The sequence below is a fragment of the Phyllobates terribilis genome, unplaced genomic scaffold (genome assembly GCF_046119375.1).
Source record: "Phyllobates terribilis strain yellow unplaced genomic scaffold, ASM4611937v1 Scaffold_13__5_contigs__length_258822181, whole genome shotgun sequence".
Taxonomy (NCBI): Eukaryota; Metazoa; Chordata; class Amphibia; order Anura; family Dendrobatidae; genus Phyllobates; species Phyllobates terribilis.
In genome coordinates this window covers 141,226,629-141,245,595 of record NW_027362773.1, presented here as the reverse complement: position 1 = coordinate 141,245,595, position 18,967 = coordinate 141,226,629, and the positions used below count along the sequence as shown (strand labels likewise).

Below are 18,967 nucleotides of genomic sequence, written 5' to 3'. Positions count from 1 at the left end.
GCTGGCACAGAGCCCAGGACCTCAACCCCATCGGATGAATACCGTTGGGATGAACTTGAATGGAGATTGTGAGCCTTGCCTCCTCGTTCCATATCACTGTCTGATCTCACAAATGTTCTTCTGGATGAATGGGCAGACATTTCCACAATTGCCTCCAAAAATTAGTAAAAAAGCCTTCTCAGAAGAATTGGAACCTGTTTTAGGTGCAAATGGACCAACTCCATATTAATATCATACAAGCTACTGTAGGTGAAATACGTCTTAATATTTTTGGCCACAGGAATGGTAGATAGATAGATAGATAGATACATCTATTGATATTTCTATATCTTGAATGGACGTGATTCAGACTGGTCTTTCACTGCACTCAGCTTTTTCTCTTTCTCTTTCATTGCGATAGAGGCGGCGTACCACTTTTTTCAATGAAGTTTTGGAAACTTCCCCCGCCTGCTGTCTCTGTTTAATGTCACAGACTCTCAAGAGAGCATTGAGGTCTCCTTTTCACAGCTCCCCATCAATTAGCTGGGATTTGGATCTACATGAAGAATACCTCTAAACGACAAAGAATAATTAAAAAGAAGAAAAAGTAAATGTGTTTCTATTGAGGAAAACTGATCCCCCCACCCCACATCCTCCTTGCAATCCCCATCCCTTACATAGAGGAGGGGGTGACTGGAGGAGTGGCACTAAGTGCAGCATGGGGAGGAGGCCTGGGCTGTGTCTGCTCCCTCCTTCTTCTCCAGTCACTCATTTGTGATCCTCTTTGCAGCCCAGATAACGGACCCTGAAGCAGTCGCCATGGGGGTAGAAGGATGCACCAAATGTATTAAATACATGCTCTTTGTCTTCAACTTCATCTTCTGGGTGAGTCTCTGTGCTGCAGGCTGCGGATGTCTAGAGGATGTGCTGCATTTATCTACAGCCTCCTACATTTTTGTTTGTGAGCATCTCATGGAGGTGGGCTCCTGGCTTGTTGTGTAGAGCCCCCTAATGTGCCTCTGCAGATACAATGTATACATATTCTGCCAATGTATGAAAATGTTGCATATTCTTAAGGAGATTGATCAAGACAGGTGCTGATTGGAGAAATTCTATAAATGCTGGTAGATAGGAGGCAGCTGGTTGGAAAACAACAGCTCTATATATGGAGGACCCCCCAATCCCACGTGGTGCAGCGGGGGATCTGTGCTATGTGGGTTTGTGGGGAGGGAGGGGGTAGCGTCCCACCATGGTACCCCTCCCTGTCACTAGTCAATTCTCGCTCAGAAGAACAAACAAATCAGCTAACAAGTGGTAGGAAAGTCCCCAAAGATTTTACATATGTAGCAACAAAAAACAGGAAACAAATTTATGAATAAATAAGCAAAGTTCTCACAATGATCATAATCATCCGAATGATCAGGATTTTACTCAAAATGGAAAATTCTACTCATTAGTCTAACATTGAAGTCACCATGAACGCCAAAAATGATTGTTCACATTGTAGGTAAAATCTAAATAATTTGCAATTTCTAGTAACATTGCAGTGATAGTAACTAGTAATCGGTGCTACAATTCTGCTGAATATTGGTTGGGGTGGACTGGGAGTTTAGCAAATGTCTCCTAATCGGAGACTATGGGCCTTTGTCATTGTACAGATAATGAAAATCATGCCAACTGTTAATCATGGTGGTAATGTGGTAACACTAAGGATCTATTGTACCATAATGTCCATGAGCAGCTGCAGATGGTTCGCCTGCAATGACATCATTCTGGAATGTATGGTGCGATGTAGGGTTTGGATACACAATAGAATTTACACGTGTTTTTCATCTACAAGTTGCAGGCTCTGAGCTGGAAAGACCATTTCTAAAACGATTTACTTCCATATATTTGCTTTCTACTCATTCCTTCTTTTTTTTTAATTAATGAACAGGGCTCCAAAATTTTACCATATAATACTGCCTATTTCATAATTGTAATAAAAACTTATATACTAAGTTATAAAAAAAAAACTAACGAGGCGCCCCCCACTGTTAGATTTTCATAGCTGCATGTAAACAATGTCACCAAATGCGTCAGCAGGCAACTTGACTGCCACAGTGGATCTTACATTACCCACAGCCAAATAGATTAATGCTTTCTTTGGGGGTTTTGACAGTGGGTGACGGATTTTCATTTTTCCATAGATTTTTATTTGTATTCCAAGTAAAGTATTTTTTTTCCTTAATTTTTGCAATGGCCTTAGTCCTGAGCTATGGTGACTTGATGGATGAACTATCCGTAGGAATCCTATGACTAAGGGTGCCTTCGTGCACCAGAAACGCGTCAGACTGAGGGTTTCTCTCTAATTTTTAAACCCTATTTTTAAACTGTTCCAATAAAGAATAATTTTTACTCTACCTGGATGGATGTGCTGAAAACACCCTTTGTCTTCATCGATCTGTAGGAATATCGAAATTGTGCAAGCCTAGGTAGGTCCATCAGGATTATCTCCACTATTATCTTGATGGTATAAAGCCATCGGGTTGCTGGTCTTCCTCTTCATCTTGTTCCATCAATTCTTCTGACCATGATGTCCTTCTCCAGTGATTGGTCTCTTTGTATAGTATGTCCACCGTAGGCAAGTCATAGCTTGGTGATCCTTGCTTCCAGTGACATGTCTGGCTTGATTTGTTCCAAAATTAAAATTGAGTAAAGTATTACATGGGTACAATACATGCAGCAGGAACAGAGCCGTTGTACAGTATATGCAATCCAATAAGGATACAAAAAAAATCACGTGGTCAGCTTCTGAAGCAGAGTTTATAATGTGGTCTTGTTGTGTTAAAACCACATTGGTGACACCAAACAAGTGGATTCAACCAAAGCAACCAAATGTATTCTAATCTCTTTTTTCTTCAGAAATGTGTCTTTCCCAAGAACAACTTGTAACCATTTTTCTGAAAAGTTGAATAAACATATTGAGTAATAGGAAATTAGAAAAATTCAAACTGATAAGCAGCCAAATGCGGAGTTCTTCCATTACTTTTATAAGTGAATACATTTCCCCATTCTTCTTATGACTATCTCTCATTCTTCCCTTCTAATGTTTTCCATCATTCAGCTATAGAAGTGGTAGCTGCACATAAGATAGCACTATTCGGTTTACAGTTCCTTTCTCTAGGTGCAATACCATTTCTGGTGTTAGAGAGTAATTTAATTGGTACATGGGTGGATTTCCATGTATTCCCCATGCGGGTCTAAGGTCATGTGACCACATGCATGACACTTTCCGACTAGACTTGCTTCCGCTTCTCAATGTTCCAGTGGAGGAAAGTCTAGTTAGCAGTGGAGTGGAATAGCAAAATACTCAGCAATTGATAGGGATGGGTATAGTACATAAACAGTATTACAGTTTGGGTAAAATTATCTTTGTATAAATATAACGTGGCGCGGGCGAGGCACTCGTCTGTGGCGCTAAGTCTTGTTATATGAAAGTGGAGGTCCTGGCTGGGTATATGGACCTATGCTGTGGGGGTGCTATGCCCATGTAGGCCGCATGTAACCAATATTGCTGGTTTGCCAGGACCAGATGACAGCGCAATGAGGGAGACCAACATTCAAAAATAAACTTTTTACTGAATGGAAACTTGGTAAGGGTTATATACAAGGCATACAGGGTACAAAGTCTTATGAACCTTTCCTTTGCAACATGAATCATTTTCAGCACAGTTTCCTTCCTCAGTAGTTTACTCCGGGGTTATTTATGCCCACTGTTTCTCCTTACTTCACCAAAACCCAGCTTTAACGCTACAGTCTGATCAACAAGTCTCCTTTACTTGTTCAACGGATTCACGTCCTATTTCTTTCACTACTGGCGCCCTGGAACGTCCTCTTGGGACCCTTCACTAGTCTCCTGTACTCAGTCCTATTTAGGCCTGTTACCTCTCAGCGTTACAAGCTCAAGGTCTCGTGGATAGGCCCCCTCTCCTAGGACCCATCTTTGGAAGACCACTCTGTCTCTTAGTCACTTATCTTCAGGATCTCGCTATCCCTCCTGTCCAGTCTCCTTTCATTTAGGGCCACCCTCGTAACCGGCACTGCTCACTCTGCACTCCAGACCCTATCTGTCTTCCAAGCAGGAAGAAGTCAATCTCCCTAACTCTAGCTCCTCCAACTATGGGCTAGTCCCAAACATTAACTTTCAACGTTCCTAACCAAGACACCTACTAATACATTTTAGCATTCACACTATACATTAGACAGGCAAACACCACAATACCATACAATGCACATGACGCAATAGTTACATAAGATACAAGAAATTATTCACATTACACTTTACATCACACTGACGCGATTTGTGTCATCAGGAGTAGGAACGCGACCGCAGCGGTCCACCACCCTAACATAAAGGTAAAGATTTTCCCATACTAAAAAGTCTGAAATATTGCTACATTTTGTCTAATTTTTTGTATTTGGGAAAGAATAGGTTTTAAGTAGTGATGAGCCAGTATGTTCGGTTAACCCTTTCGGCGAGCATGCTCGGGCGAGCACCGAGTAGTTACAGCTGCTCTGTGATGTATTTGAATCACTCCCGTGTGCATGATTTGCGACTGTTTGACAGCTTTAATGCATGTGAGGAATACTTGTTTCTTAACCATTCCTCACATGTATTAAAGGTGTCAAACAGTCGCAAATCATGCTCACGGGAGTGATTCAAACATAACACCGAGCAGCTGTAACTACTCGGTGCTCGCCCGAGCATGCTTGCCGAAAGGGGTTAACCGAACATACTCGCTCAACACTAGTTTTAAGTTCTGGGCTTGTATCAATTTAGAAGGGAGAGTTAGTACAATGCCTAAATATAGAGAAAGGAAAAGTAGCTTGCACATTCTTCTAAATTTATGGTAACATTTTTAAACTCAGATTGTGGAATTTGGATTGATGCATTTTATAGTAAGAAGTAATGCCGAATAAACTAATTATTTCTTATGAAGCAAAACTAATGGTTCTAATAATGTGAGAGATGTCACTTTCAGAGAGGAGTTTTAATACCAAAGCAAAAATTTAGGAGGGAAAACCGGCCATCCTTGCCTTATACCATTCTATTTGCAAGAACTCTGGCAGAGAATTCTGAATACAGAGCTTTAATAGCCGGTAATATTGGCATCCAATACCGAGAATGCACACCACCAACAGACCCTGCCGAAAGGGAGCAACTTTGCAAAGTTTGCAAAGGCATTTGTTTTAGCTCCACCCATTTGTTCAGATTGTTGAAGTGCCGTGTGCTGTCTGGCGATTGTCTGGTTCTAACAAGGCATACTTAATCTGGCTCAATCAGCAAATGTAGTTTGTTAAAAAGTGTGAAAGTCCCTGCTAAGGAATGATATTGGACAATGATTCCTAAACCGGGTAAAGACTTAGGAATGGTCCTTTCCTAGCTTGAAGTGAATTTCTCACCAGGTTTTTCTCTAAAACATCTGACTCAGCATGATGTAGGGGTAGAAACCATGATTCCAGCGATGTATCACTTACTGGGCTGCTTGCTGCAGTTTTGATAAAATACCAGCTTTATCTACTGTAGATCTAGCAGTTCTCTGAATGCTGAGCTCTGTATAACCCCGCCCACACCCCTGATTGGCAGTTTCCTGAGTACTCTGTGCATAGGCAAAAATCTGCCAATCAGTGATGGGGGCGGGGTTACACAGAGCCTACGAATATGAAGGACTACATGGCAACAGGTTTACAAGTCCTCTAGTGATGATCTCCTACTGATAAAACTGTGATTTTTTTAAAAACTACAGCAAGCAGTCCAGTAAATTATACATCGCTGGAATTAGGGTCTCTGTCTCTACATTATTCTACACTCACATTAGATGGAAAAACTGGTGACAGATTTTCTTTAAGAATTCTAATAATTGTCGCCTGGAGCATTTCTTTAGAGTATAAACCTGTAATTACAAAGAAAGGGAGAGAGAGATGGTCGCCAAAGATCTTCTAGCGCTCATTAGTGAGCTCATCAAGCCCCGGAGACTTATTAGTTTTATGAGTTTGTATCATATTTTGTACTTACTTCTTAGGAATTGGTACATTTAATAAAGGCCATTGAATAGAAGTAATGAGGTTTATTTTATAAAAAGGAGTGAATATTTGCTGCTGTGGGTTGTGGAGTATTAAAAGCACCTGTAGATTATAGACTAAGGAATAATAATCTCTAAAGATGCATGAAATGTGTTGAGGGTTTAAGATCTTGTAGAGACTTAATAGAGATGTTAAATGCAATTTTGAACTAAACCACAAAGATTTTACCCTTTAGGTCATGAAAGAACTGACTTTGGTTATTCTGGCTATACTACATCATAAACAATATAGATAAATTATTTTCAAATTTATGGAGAGGTAGCCACCTGAGATTTTCTCTAGAATGTAACACAATAAGACAGAAGAAGCAATTTGCAGAATATGTTTTTTTGAGGAATTCTATTGTTTGGTTTTGCCTCTATTTTATCAACGTATAATGAGTAGAGTGAGTGGATTGCTTCGCGCAACCCTAGTGCACGATCCAGTGATCTCTGACCATGGACAGGAGCTCCGTGAATTTACTGAGCTTCCAGGTTCCCCAGTGCGGTATTTGATTCTCCGTCCTGGCGTAACGTTATCTGTGTGGTGTGACACCTCGCGAGCCCATCTAATCATAAACCGAGCTTGGCATCCGGAAGCTCAAGAAATTCACGCAACTCCTCTCTACGACCAGAGAGCACTGACCAAGACCATAGACCATGGAGTGAGGGAGGAAACTGGAGTACACAGAGGAAACCCACACAAACAAAGGGAGAACAAACTAATTGTGGAAGTTGTCCTTGGTTGGATCGAAACCCAGGACTCCAGTGCTGCAAAGCAACAGTTCTAACCGCCTAATGTGTATAATATTCATTGCAGAAAGCATAGGTCTCTGGGTGTCATGGCACCAGACAGGAACTTGTGAACAGAAAATCAGTCATGGTCACCTTTACCTTATATGTATGGCTGAAGTAAGGATGCACAAGTCTCATCTCCATGTGGATCTTATTGAAGAGATTGTACACTACTTTTTCATTGATGACCTATCCTCAGAATAGGTCATCAATGTCTCATCGGCTAGGGTCCAACACCTGGCCGATCAGAGGAAATGCCAATTCGTGGAGCTGGCCGTCTTCTGGTAGTGGCAACTGCTGGGTACTACACATCTGCCTCCTATTAATTTGTCGGATCCCGGTCAATCAGACATTTATGACCTACTCTAAGGATAGGTCATCAATGAAAACGTAGTGGATAACCTCTTTAACTCTGCTAACTATTTGATGCAGGTAGACTGGCAGAACAGGAGCTGCCACGTGAGATTTGGCTGCAAAATTTATCACCTCTGTTTTAGTTCAATGTTGCCCTGCTTAATTTTAGTGTTCCACTGCTTCAGTTTACTGTTCCCCTGCTTCAGTTTAGTATTCCCCTGCTTCAGTTTAGTGTTCCCATGCTTCAGTTTAGTGTTCCCATTGTTCAGTTTAGTATTCCCCTGCTTCAGTTTAGTGTTCCCATGCTTCAGTTTAGTGTTCCCATGCTTCAGTTTAGTGTTCCCCTGCTTCAGTTTAGTGTTCCCATGCTTCAGTTTAGTCTTCCATTGCTTCAGTTTAGTGTTCCCCTGCTTCAGTTTAGTGTTCCCATGCTTCAGTATAGTGTTCCCCTGCTTCAATTTACCTTTCCCCTGCTTTATTTTAGTGTTCCCCTGCTTCAGTTTAGTGTTCCCCTGCTTCAGTTTAGTGTTCCCATGCTTCAGTTTAGTGTTCCCCTGCTTCAATTTACTGTTACCCTGCTTTATTTTAGTGTTCCCCTGCTTCAGTTTAGTGTTCCCGTGCTTCAGTTTAGTGTTCTCCTGCTTCAGTTTAGTGTTCCCCTGTTTCAATTTACTGTTCTCCTGCTTTATTTTAGTGTTCCCATGCTTCAGTTTAGTATTCCCCTGCTTCAGTTTAGTGTTCCATTGCTTCAGTTTAGTGTTCCCCTGCTTCAGTTTAGTGTTCCCTTGCTTCAGTTTAGTATTCCCCTGCTTCAGTTTAGTGTTCCCTTGCTTTAGTTTAGCGTTCCCTTGCTTCAGTTTAGTGTTCCCTTGCTTCAGTTTAGTGTTCTCCTGCTTCAGTTTAGTGTTCCCCTGCTTCAATTTACTGTTCTCCTGCTTTATTTTAGTGTTCCCATGCTTCAGTTTAGTGTTCCCATGCTTCAGTTTAGTGTTCCATTGCTTCAGTTTAGTGTTCCCCTGCTTCAGTTTAGTGTTCCCTTGCTTCAGTTTAGCATTCCCCTGCTTCAGTTTAGTGTTCCCTTGCTTTAGTTTAGTGTTCCCTTGCTTCAGTTTAGCGTTCCCTTGCTTCAGTTTAGTGTTCCCATGCTTCAATTTACTGTTCCCCTGCTTTATTTTAGTGGTCCCCTGCTTCAGTTTAGTGTTCCCTTGCTTCAGTTTAGTGTTCCCATGCTTCAGTTCAGTGTTCCATTGCTTCAGTTTAGCATTCCCCTGCTTCAGTTTAGTGGTCCCCTGCTTCAGTTTAGTGTTCCCATGCTTCAGTTTAGTATTCCCCTGCTTCAGTTTAGTGTTCCATTGCTTCAGTTTAGTGTTCCCTTGCTTCAGTTTAGTGTTCCATTGCTTCAGTTTAGTATTCCCCTGCTTCAGTTTAGTGTTCCCTTGCTTCAGTTTAGTATTCCCCTGCTTCAGTTTAGTGTTCCCTTGCTTCAGTTTAGTGTTCCCTTGCTTCAGTTTAGTGTTCCCATGCTTCAGTTTAGTGTTCCATTGCTTCAGTTTAGCATTCCCCTGCTTCAGTTTAGCATTGCCCTGCTTCAGTTTAGTGTTCCCTTGCTTCAGTTTAGTGTTCCCATGCTTCAGTTTAGTGTTCCATTGCTTCAGTTTAGTATTCCCCTACTTCAGTTTAGTGCGGCCTTGCTTTAGTTTGGCGCACACCTGCTTTAGTTTAGTTTTCCCTGCTTCAATTTAGTGCTCCTTTGCTTACGTTTAGTGCTCTCCTACTTCATTTTAACACACCCCAGCTTCAGGTTAATGCACCCTTGCTTTAGTTCATTGCACCTCTGCTTCAATTTAGTGCCCCCCTATTTCAGTTCAGTGCTCCCCTGCTCTGCCTTAAACTCCTGCAGTAGTAATGATAACTATTAAACAATGACACAGTTGAGGATGTGTATGTTCAGGATGTGTGTACTTATTTAGTAGGATGGATGTTGTGCTTAGTGTGTGAACGCTCACTAACTTCCCAAAGAAATTAGGAAATAACAGAATATTCTAGACATCTTTGTTTCATAATAGAATTTGTGCAATGACATTATTATAGTAACAAAATAATTAAAGGGAATCTGTCACCGGGTTTTTCCTACCCCATCTGAGTACATCATAATGTAGAGACAGAGACCCTGAATCCATTGATGCATCAGTTACTGAGCTGTTTGTTCTCATTTGTATACAATAGCTGTTTTATCTGCTGCAGAACTAGCAGTTCTCTGAATGCTGAGCTCTGTATAACTCCGCCCACACAACTGATTGGCAGATTTGTGCCTATGCACAGTGTACACAAAAATCTACTAATCAGTGGTAGGGGCGGGGTTATTCAGAGCTCATGAATATGGAGGACTGCATGGCAGCAGGTTTACAAGTCTTCTAGTGATAACCTCCTGCTGATAAAACACTGATTTTATCAAAGCTACACCAAGTAGCCCAGTAAGTGACACATCAGTGGAATCAGGATTTCTGTCTCTTTATTATGCTGCTCTCCACATAGGTGTTAAAAGCCAAGTGAGAGATTCAAGATTCTTTAATGCAAGGAAATTAAAGCACCACTCCAGTGGTTTGTATTTTTTTCAGCACTAGAGTGGTGCTCTAATCTAAAGTCCCTGCCCATAGTCTTATACTTACCAGCCCCCGCCTTCACCTTTTATCTGCGGTGCTTCGGTCCCGCAGTGCCATCCTGTGACCGCAACTTCTGATTGGCCGGAAGTCAGAAGTAACGTCACAAGCTCTCAATGTAAATCTATAAGAGCCAGAATGAGGCTCTCATAGACCTGCATTGAAAAGTGACTTCTGGCTCGCTCCGGCAAACACTGAAAACGTTGGTGGTAGAAGGTGAAGACCTCGGCGGGAAAAGGGGCAGGGACCTTAGATTAGAAGCACTACTGTTTGTATTAGGTGGTGGAAACAGGGTAATTTCTTAAGACACTCCTTTTATAAGGGGCTCCCAGTGAGAAAGAATCTTGAAAGCTTGCCCACTGCCATCAGATACAGTAATTTATTAACCTTTTAGTATGTAGGCATCTTATGGCAATATTATGTGGGCACTGAATGGTGGTGTTGTGGGGGAATTTCATCAAAGTATTATTTGGCATTTTTGTAGCAATGGCAAACAATCTTTTGGGTAAAAGATTTCTAGAAAAACAATCCAATTGAAGGGAGACGTGGCATCCCATCGGTTCTGTCCACTGGATCAGCCTAATTGCAAGGCATTTCTCAATCAAGCCAAGTCGGGCAGGGAAAAGCCAAAGGGATCATATTTTTTAATGTTATGTTAGCCCTGAAAAGTCATCTAATGAAATCTAGCTCCCTGGTTCTAAGGGTTCATTCAGAAGTCAGGTTTTCTCGTACACTTGCGATCCATGTTTTTCACATATATCACTTGAACCTATAATAGTCTATGGGGTAGTTCACACATCCAATTGTTCCCTTGGACCAAATGGTCTGCACAAAAGCACGGAGACTTGTCTCATATCGATCTGAGTGTCGGATCAAACTCACCAATTCAAGTTTATGTATCCGTGAAAAAAATTTGACAGCACTTGGATGCCAAGTGTGTGCTGTCCATTTATCAAGGACTGTTTTACAGGAGATGCTGGAGAAACCTTTATCAGTTCTTTTTTCACCAGAGAAAAACTGCTGAAACTCCGAACAAATTCCGATGGTAAAAACTGACACTGACCAAACTCTGATGAAATTCGGACCTTTTTTGCATGCAAGAAATATGAATGAGGCTTTGGTCAGATCATGCCTGTGGATGGATCAGAGATTGTTGAGGTTATGGAAGCAGCTTTCTCGTGTGCTCCTTAAGTCCCCATGCTTAGTTAGTCAAGAGGAGTGGGCTAAGGCATGGCAAAATGTTTAGCTCAGAAAGTGTGTGGGTGTCAGACACCCACTATCTTAAATAGCACAAATAAGACGTCTGTGAATAGTTCTTTGTCCATAGATGAGTCCTGCAGAGGAGCACTGACTGAATATTGCAGTGATCGAGGACATGTAGTTATGGCACACTGCCTAGATAGTTCTGCTCACCCATCCTGAGAGTACTGTTGTACCATCACAGAATGCTGATGTTTCAGAGAACCTTTTTGAAGAGACATATGGGTAGCCCAATCCATCAGGCAAGTTCTTAAAGTAACGTGTGGGCCTCCATCATTAACATCTACAAGAAGCCCCAAGTTCCTGTTTTTGATCAGGGAGCAAGACAAAAATTCAATACCAATTGAGAAAACCAAATCGCCAAACGAGATCTCTGAGCCATTTATGACCCCCCCCATTCAACGAACCAATCAACTAAGCTATCCAAATTCATTAAGAAATTGACCCCTAAAACTCATAATTGGCAGAATATCATTAGTAGGAATACTTAGCATAAAATAATTCCTATGATTTCCACCAGCTCTTTTATAAAACAGTGATTTAATTCTGACATATTGATCCAAAGCATTTGGGCTTATAAGATCCCTGTAGACATTTATAAAACAAGCGCATCATTTATAGCCGCCATATTCCATATTATACCGTATGTTTCGTCATCATATTCAGCTGTGTCTATTCTGTTGGATGAACTAATGATCTTCACTACAAGTAAAATTGTATCAAAGGGGATAACATATCTATCTACCACTAACGGTCTTGTTCCTCTTTCACTTCCGTGGTATAATATAGTCCACCAAAGTTTAATTCATGATTGTATTGTGACAGAGACTATCTTGAGAAAGGAGGATGTGTATAGAGGGATTTTAGCAATATGTATGTAGTGCTAGACAGAGGATCACTTATGGGTCAAGGACAAGGGTTGCCTTTATTAGGGCTGCATGGCAACATATTATAACCTATTTTCTTGATCCAAGGGGTACGTTTTTCCTTGTGGAAAGTGACATGCCAGGCCTGGCATGCCAATATGAGGAGGCTTGTAAGCATATCAGGATTGGCATGTTACTCTCCACAGGGAAAAATATTGTCCTTTGAATCCTGCTCAGAAGCCCCTCATCCAGCCAAACCAGATCTCACACTTTGCATTGATGAGGGGCAGCATCCCGAAAGACAGTACATGGCAGGCCTGGCATGCCAATGTGAGGAGGCTTGTAAGCATGTCAGGCTTGGCATGTCACTCTCCACAGGGAAAAACCTTGTCCTTTGAATCCTGGTCAGAATCCCCTCATCCAGCCAAACCAGATCTCACACTTTGCATTGATGAGGGGCAGCATCCCGAAACACAGTGTCTACAAACTGAGATTCTGGGCTTTTATCCTAAGCCATGTGACAAGGCTTGTTAAAGGGTTGATATTGACTTTTAGGATTGCTACTTCCTATAGGTGGCACTAGAGTTGTAGTCCTCTTCCTCTCTGAAGAGGCCATTTGCGTGGTTAACATAGTTTCTTGAATTAAAGAAAATAATACTAATGTACTAAAATTAAATTAAATTAAAATAATACATATCTGTCAGCTCCACAGACATTACATGGAGCGGCAGCACACATGCTCGACTGCTTCTTCATTCACACAGGGGTTTCGGGATCCTCGTTCTTTGATCACAGGGGTGCCAGTAGTGAGACCCCTAGCAATCAGCAACTTATCAAACTATAGTATTCAACATTGTGATTGTGAAATTACCTTTTAAAAGCGACCCTTCACCCTGAGACTGAAAAGAGACTAATTAATTTTTTCACTTATAATCACCATAACTTTTGTGCACCATTTGCCTCCCGCAGCCTCTTCAGCTCAGATTGGTGTTCTGTTCCACCTGCTTCCAAGATGGCCACTGCAGTGTCATAGGGAGCGAAATGGTAAGTCTAAACCAGTGTTTCCCGAACTCCAGTCCTCATGGCCCCCAATATGTCATGTTTTCAGGATTTCCTTAGTATTTCACAGGTGATGTGTAACGGGTCTGGGAGGCGGAACCTCTGAGCTACTATACAAGGGGGCAGTCCTTGTAAGGGAGCGGGTGGCGACCAAGGAAGACGGGCAGGAGGTCAGAGCAGGTGACCGGGACAGTCTCTGAGTGAACGGGCTGGAGGTCACGGCAAGTGACCGGGGCAGTCTCTGGATGAACGGGCTGATGGTCACGGCAAGTGACCGGGGCAGTCTCTGGATGAACGGGCAGATGGTCACGGCAAGTGACCGGGGCAGTCTCTGGATGAACGGGCAGATGGTCACGGCAAGTGACCGGGGCAGTCTCTAGGTAAAGGGTTGGTACGACCTGTGGCGGCTGATGATAGATGTGAGCTCCCAGGTGAGCAGGCGAGAGTCTCTGGATGAACGGGTGGTCACAGCATGTGACGGCGGAGCCTCCAGGAAGACCAACAGACAGGCGGCAGATGAGCGCTCCCAGGTGAGCGGGCAGAAGTCTCTGGACAGGCGGGTGGTCACAGCACGTGACGGCAGAGCCTCCAGGTAGGCTAGCAGACAGGCAGCAGAAGAGCGCTCCCAGGTGAGCGAGCAGGAGTCACAGGACAGGCAGGTGGTCACAGCACGTGACGGCGGAGCCTCCAGGTAGACTAGCAGGCAGGTAGCTGGTGTATGCTCCCAGGTGAGCGGGCAAGCTGGTCCATAGACAGACTGACAGGAGTTGGAAGGCAGACCGTCGGACCTCAGGCAAGCAGGCAGGTGGCTGATGTGCGCTCCCAGGTGAGCGGGCAGGCTGGTCCTTAGACAGACTGACAGGAGTAGTAAGGCAGACCGTCGGACCTCAGACTAGCAGGCAGGTAGCAGATAATCAGGCAGGAATCTGGCAGGTAACTGGCAACGGGACCTGAGGGCTGAAGCAGAGTAGTGAACAGTGCAACAACATTGCTCGGGCACCTCCATTTTGGAGGAGGTGCCTTATATATGGTGAAGTCCTCCGGCCATTGGCCGGGGACTCCTTAGGACGGCGCGCGCGGCCCCTTTAAGAGGGAGGGAGAGCGCGCGCGCGCGCGCGCCCTAAGCACAGTGGCCGGGAAGGAGCGCGCGCTGCCAGCAGAGCGGGAGGAGGACGCCGGGCACGGAGCCGGGAGGTGAGGGGAACAGCGTCCCTGCCTGGCAGAGGGCAGGGACGCCGGCGCTACAGTACCCCCCCTTTAGGCCCCCCCTTTTTTAGGCCAGACAGAAATTTAGCTAGGATAAGAGGGGCATGGATGTTCTCCCGGGGCTCCCACGTTCTCTCCTCAGGACCAAACCCCCTCCAATCTACTAGAAAAAAGGTCTTTCCTCTTACCCTTTTGGTGGCAAGAATGTTCTCTACCTCAAACTCGTCCTCAGCAGAAACCGGAGCAGGAGGCGTACCTGTAGACTTGGAAAAAGAGTTAAGTACCACAGGTTTGAGGAGAGATACATGGAAGGAGTTAGGGATCCGTAAGTTGGCCGGGAGTTTTAACTTATAGGCCACCGGGTTGATCTGACTGATGACCTCCAGAGGACCGATGAACCGAGGCCCTAACTTGTAAGAAGGTATCTTGAGTCGGACATATTTAGATGAGAGCCAGACTTTATCTCCAGGACGAAATTGTGGAGGATCCAGGCGTTTTTTGTCAGCGTGTCTTTTCATCCGTTCGGACGACTGAAGGAGTGCGGATCGGGTACTCTCCCAAATGGAGGAAAATTTGCTAACGAGAGATTCCGCAGCCGGGTTGTCCACAGAGGTGGAGACAGGAAAAGGAATCCGAGGATGCTGACCGAAGACTACAAAAAACGGGGATTTGGAGGAGGATTCGCTCTCGTGATTGTTATAGGAGAACTCGGCCCATGGTAGGAGATCCACCCAGTCAGAATGATGGGCATTAACGAAGTGCCGGAGGTAACTGGTCAGGTTCTGATTGATCCGCTCCACTTGACCATTGGACTGTGGGTGGTAAGCGGAAGAGAAGTCCAGGGTGACGTCTAGCAGTTTACAAGTGGCTCTCCAGAAACGTGAGGTGAACTGTACCCCACGATCCGACACGATGTGGAGGGGCAGGCCATGAAGACGGAAGATGTGGCGGATAAAGTCTTTAGCCAGCTCGGGTGCAGACGGGAGACCAGGCAGGGGAATAAAGTGAGCCATCTTGGAAAAGCGGTCAGCGACCACCCAAATGACCGTACAACCGGCAGAGACGGGGAGATCAGTTATGAAGTCCATAGCAATATGCTGCCAGGGGGCAGCAGGCACAGGAAGCGGAAGAAGGCGACCGGCTGGCAGGTGTCTCGGGATTTTGTTGCGGGCGCAGGACACACAGGCAGAAACAAAGTCTATTACATCCTTGTGCAGGGTAGGCCACCAGTAGTGCCGGGCAATAAGCTGGAGCGTCTTTTTCTGACCGGCGTGGCCAGCTAGTTTAGACGAGTGACCCCAGTGTAGGATCTTCTCCCGATCAGGTACTGATACGAACGTCTTACCGGGAGGGAGACGATTTAGGCTCACGGGAGCCACCTGCATTACTCTGGCGGGATCGATGATATGTTTAGGTTCCTCCTCGAGATCGGACACCAGAAAGGATCGGGACAAGGCATCTGCTTTGACGTTTTTGTCAGCCAGGCGAAAATGAAGAACAAAATCAAAGCGAGCAAAAAACAAGGACCACCGGGCTTGGCGCGGGTTAAGTCTCTGGGCATGCTGGAGGTAAGCCAAGTTCTTGTGGTCAGTGTAAATTATTACCGGGTGAAGAGCCCCCTCGAGTAGGTAACGCCACTCCTCCAATGCCAGTTTGATGGCCAATAACTCTCGGTCTCCTATGGAATAGTTGCGCTCAGAAGAGGAGAAGAGTTTGGAGAAGAAGCCACAAGTTACCATTCTCCCGGAAGATGATTTTTGAGTAAGTACCTCTCCGGCTCCAGAGGAGGAGGCGTCAACTTCCAGGAAGAACTGCTTGTTGCCGTCCGGGCGATGCAGCACCGGCGCGGAAGAGAAGGCCTGTTTTAGGGAAAGAAAGGCCTCCTCTGCTTCGGGCGGCCACTCTTTGGGATTAGTACCCTTACGGGTGAGCGCGGAAATTGGGGCAGTCCGGGAAGAGAAGTGTGGTATGAAGAGGCGGTAGTAGTTGGCGAAGCCCAGGAATCGCTGAATGGCCTTCAACCCCTCCGGTCGAGGCCATTTCTCGATGGCAGACAGTTTCTCTGGATCCATTCGTAGGCCGGTCTGAGAAATAATGTAGCCCAAAAACGGAAGCGAGGTCTGCTCAAAGAGGCACTTCTCGTATTTAGCGAAGAGGTGATTCTGCCTGAGCCTGAGCAGGACCTGACGAACGTCCCTCCGGTGAGTCTGGAGATCCGGAGAGAAGACCAAGATGTCGTCCAGGTACACCACTACGCAGGAGTAGAGAAGGTCCCGGAAGATGTCATTGACCAACTCTTGAAAGACGGCAGGAGCGTTACAGAGACCAAAGGGCATTACCAGATATTCATAGTGGCCGTCCCGGGTGTTGAATGCAGTCTTCCATTCATCCCCCTGACGGATACGAACCAGGTTGTACGCCCCACGGAGGTCCAGTTTGGTGAAGATTCTAGCCCCCCTCAGACGATCAAATAACTCCGGAATGAGCGGAAGGGGGTACTTATTCTTCACCGTGATCTGGTTAAGGCCTCTATAGTCTATACAGGGACGGAGAGAGCCGTCCTTCTTTTGGACGAAAAAGAAGCCTGCTCCCGCCGGGGAGGTAGATTTCCGGATGAATCCCCTGGCCAGATTCTCCTCAATATATTCGGACATCGACTGGGTCTCAGCAGCGGATAAAGGATAAATACGCCCACGGGGAGGAGTAGTACCAGGTAACAGGTCAATAGGGCAGTCGTATGGTCTATGAGGAGGTAGTGTCTCTGCTTCCTTTTTATTAAAGACATCAGCATAAGACCAATAAGGAATCGGAAGTCCAGGTAGATTAGCTGGGGTAGGAGAAGGACGGACGGGATGGACGGGAACCAGACAGGTCTTATGGCAGTCCTGTCCCCAGCGAAGGACTTCTCCGGTCTGCCAGTCAAGCACGGGTGCATGTCTCTGGAGCCAAGGTAGGCCTAGCAAGAGGGCGTGAGAGAGTCCAGGCAGAACATGAAAGGAGATACTCTCAGAATGCAGCATTCCCACCTGCAGAGTAATGGATTCGGTGATGAGTTGGATGGGGAGTGGTAAGAGGCCCCCATCCACGGCAGCAACAGACAAGGGTACAGCCAGAGGTTTGGTGGGGATGCGGTATTTCTCTACCAGGGACTGTGAAATAAGATTCCCGGCTGCTCCAGAGTCAAGTTGGGCTAGTTCGAAATAACGGTTCTCCCCGCAGACGATTGAGACTGACAGCAGCAGAGATGGAGAGGATTTATTCTTGTCTAGGTTGACCTCTCTGAGCGAACCTAGACACAGGCGTTTCCCGACCTCTCCGGGCAGGCACGGATCCGGTGCTCCTTACTGCCACAGTAGAAGCAGCTCCCCTCGGCACGGCGTAAGTCCTGACGGGTTTTGACCATCTTGGTCTGGTCGACCTGCATAGACTCAGGAGAGTGTACCTGGGTAGAGACGGAGGGAGTGACGGGTTTCTGAAAGTAGGAGCTAGACATGGTAACCTCCTCTCACGGGTGACCTCTTTGGCACGCTCCTGGAACCGTAGGTCAATCCGGGTGGCAAGAGTTACTAGGTCATCGAGAGTGGTAGGAATGTCCCGACCGGCAAGTTCATCTTTAATACGGCCGGACAGACCCTCCCAGAAGACGGATACCAGAGCGTCGTTATCCCAGGCCAGCTCCGAGGCAAGGGTACGGAACCGTATGGCATATTGGCCCACGGTGAGACTTCCCTGACGGAGGCGTAGCAGTGATGATGCGGATGAGGTCTTCCGTCCGGGTTCGTCGAAGACTTTCCGGAAAGCCGTGAGAAAAGCAGGCAAGTTGGACACCAGGGGGTCTCCTCTCTCCCATAGAGGATTTAGCCAGGCCAGGGCCTCCCCGGTGAGATGGGACATGATGAATGCAATTTTGGCCTGGTCGGAGTTAAACTGGTGGGACAATAGTTCAAAGTGCAGGGTGCACTGATTTATGAAGCCCCGAGCCTGGGCGGAGTCGCCTCCGAAGCGAGGAGGTGCAGAAAGCCGGGGTCCGGGGTAGGATACCATGGTATTAGTGGGCAGTGGAGCTGCCGGATTGCGAGACATGGCACTGGCGGAGGTTGCTGGTGGAGCAGTCAGAGTGTCCAGGCGAGTATTGACATTCCGCAGGTGACCCAGGATGGACTCCTGTTGGGACCTTTGACGGGACAGTTCATGACACAGGTCCGAGAGCGAGGGAGCTTGGGTGCCACCGGGTTCCATGGCCCGAGCAAACTGTAACGGGTCTGGGAGGCGGAACCTCTGAGCTACTATACAAGGGGGCAGTCCTTGTAAGGGAGCGGGTGGCGACCAGGGAAGACGGGCAGGAGGTCAGAGCAGGTGACCGGGACAGTCTGAGTGAACGGGCTGGAGGTCACGGCAAGTGACCGGGGCAGTCTCTGGATGAACGGGCTGATGGTCACGGCAAGTGACCGGGGCAGTCTCTGGATGAACGGGCAGATGGTCACGGCAAGTGACCGGGGCAGTCTCTGGATGAACGGGCAGATGGTCACGGCAAGTGACCGGGGCAGTTTCTGGATGAACGGGCAGATGGTCACGGCAAGTGACCGGGGCAGTCTCTAGGTAAAGGGTTGGTACGACCTGTGGCGGCTGATGATAGACGTGAGCTCCCAGGTGAGCAGGCGAGAGTCTCTGGATGAACGGGTGG

The 18,967-nt window shown here is 46.0% G+C and overlaps 1 protein-coding gene across 2 annotated transcripts in view; it reads left to right on the top strand.

Moving 5' to 3' along the window:
• The first annotated feature begins 695 nt into the window (after positions 1-695).
• Positions 696-18,967, top strand: part of CD81 (CD81 molecule) — a 58,756-nt gene continuing 40,484 nt past the window's right edge. The window contains exon 1 of one of the 2 annotated variants that reach the window (XM_073658740.1): positions 696-864. In XM_073658740.1, coding sequence (XP_073514841.1) covers positions 799-864 — 66 coding nt within the window. In that variant the 5' untranslated portion in view covers positions 696-798. Of the gene's footprint in view, positions 865-12,992; positions 13,063-18,967 lie in introns of those variants that run through there. The other variant, XM_073658741.1, reaches the window with a different exon arrangement.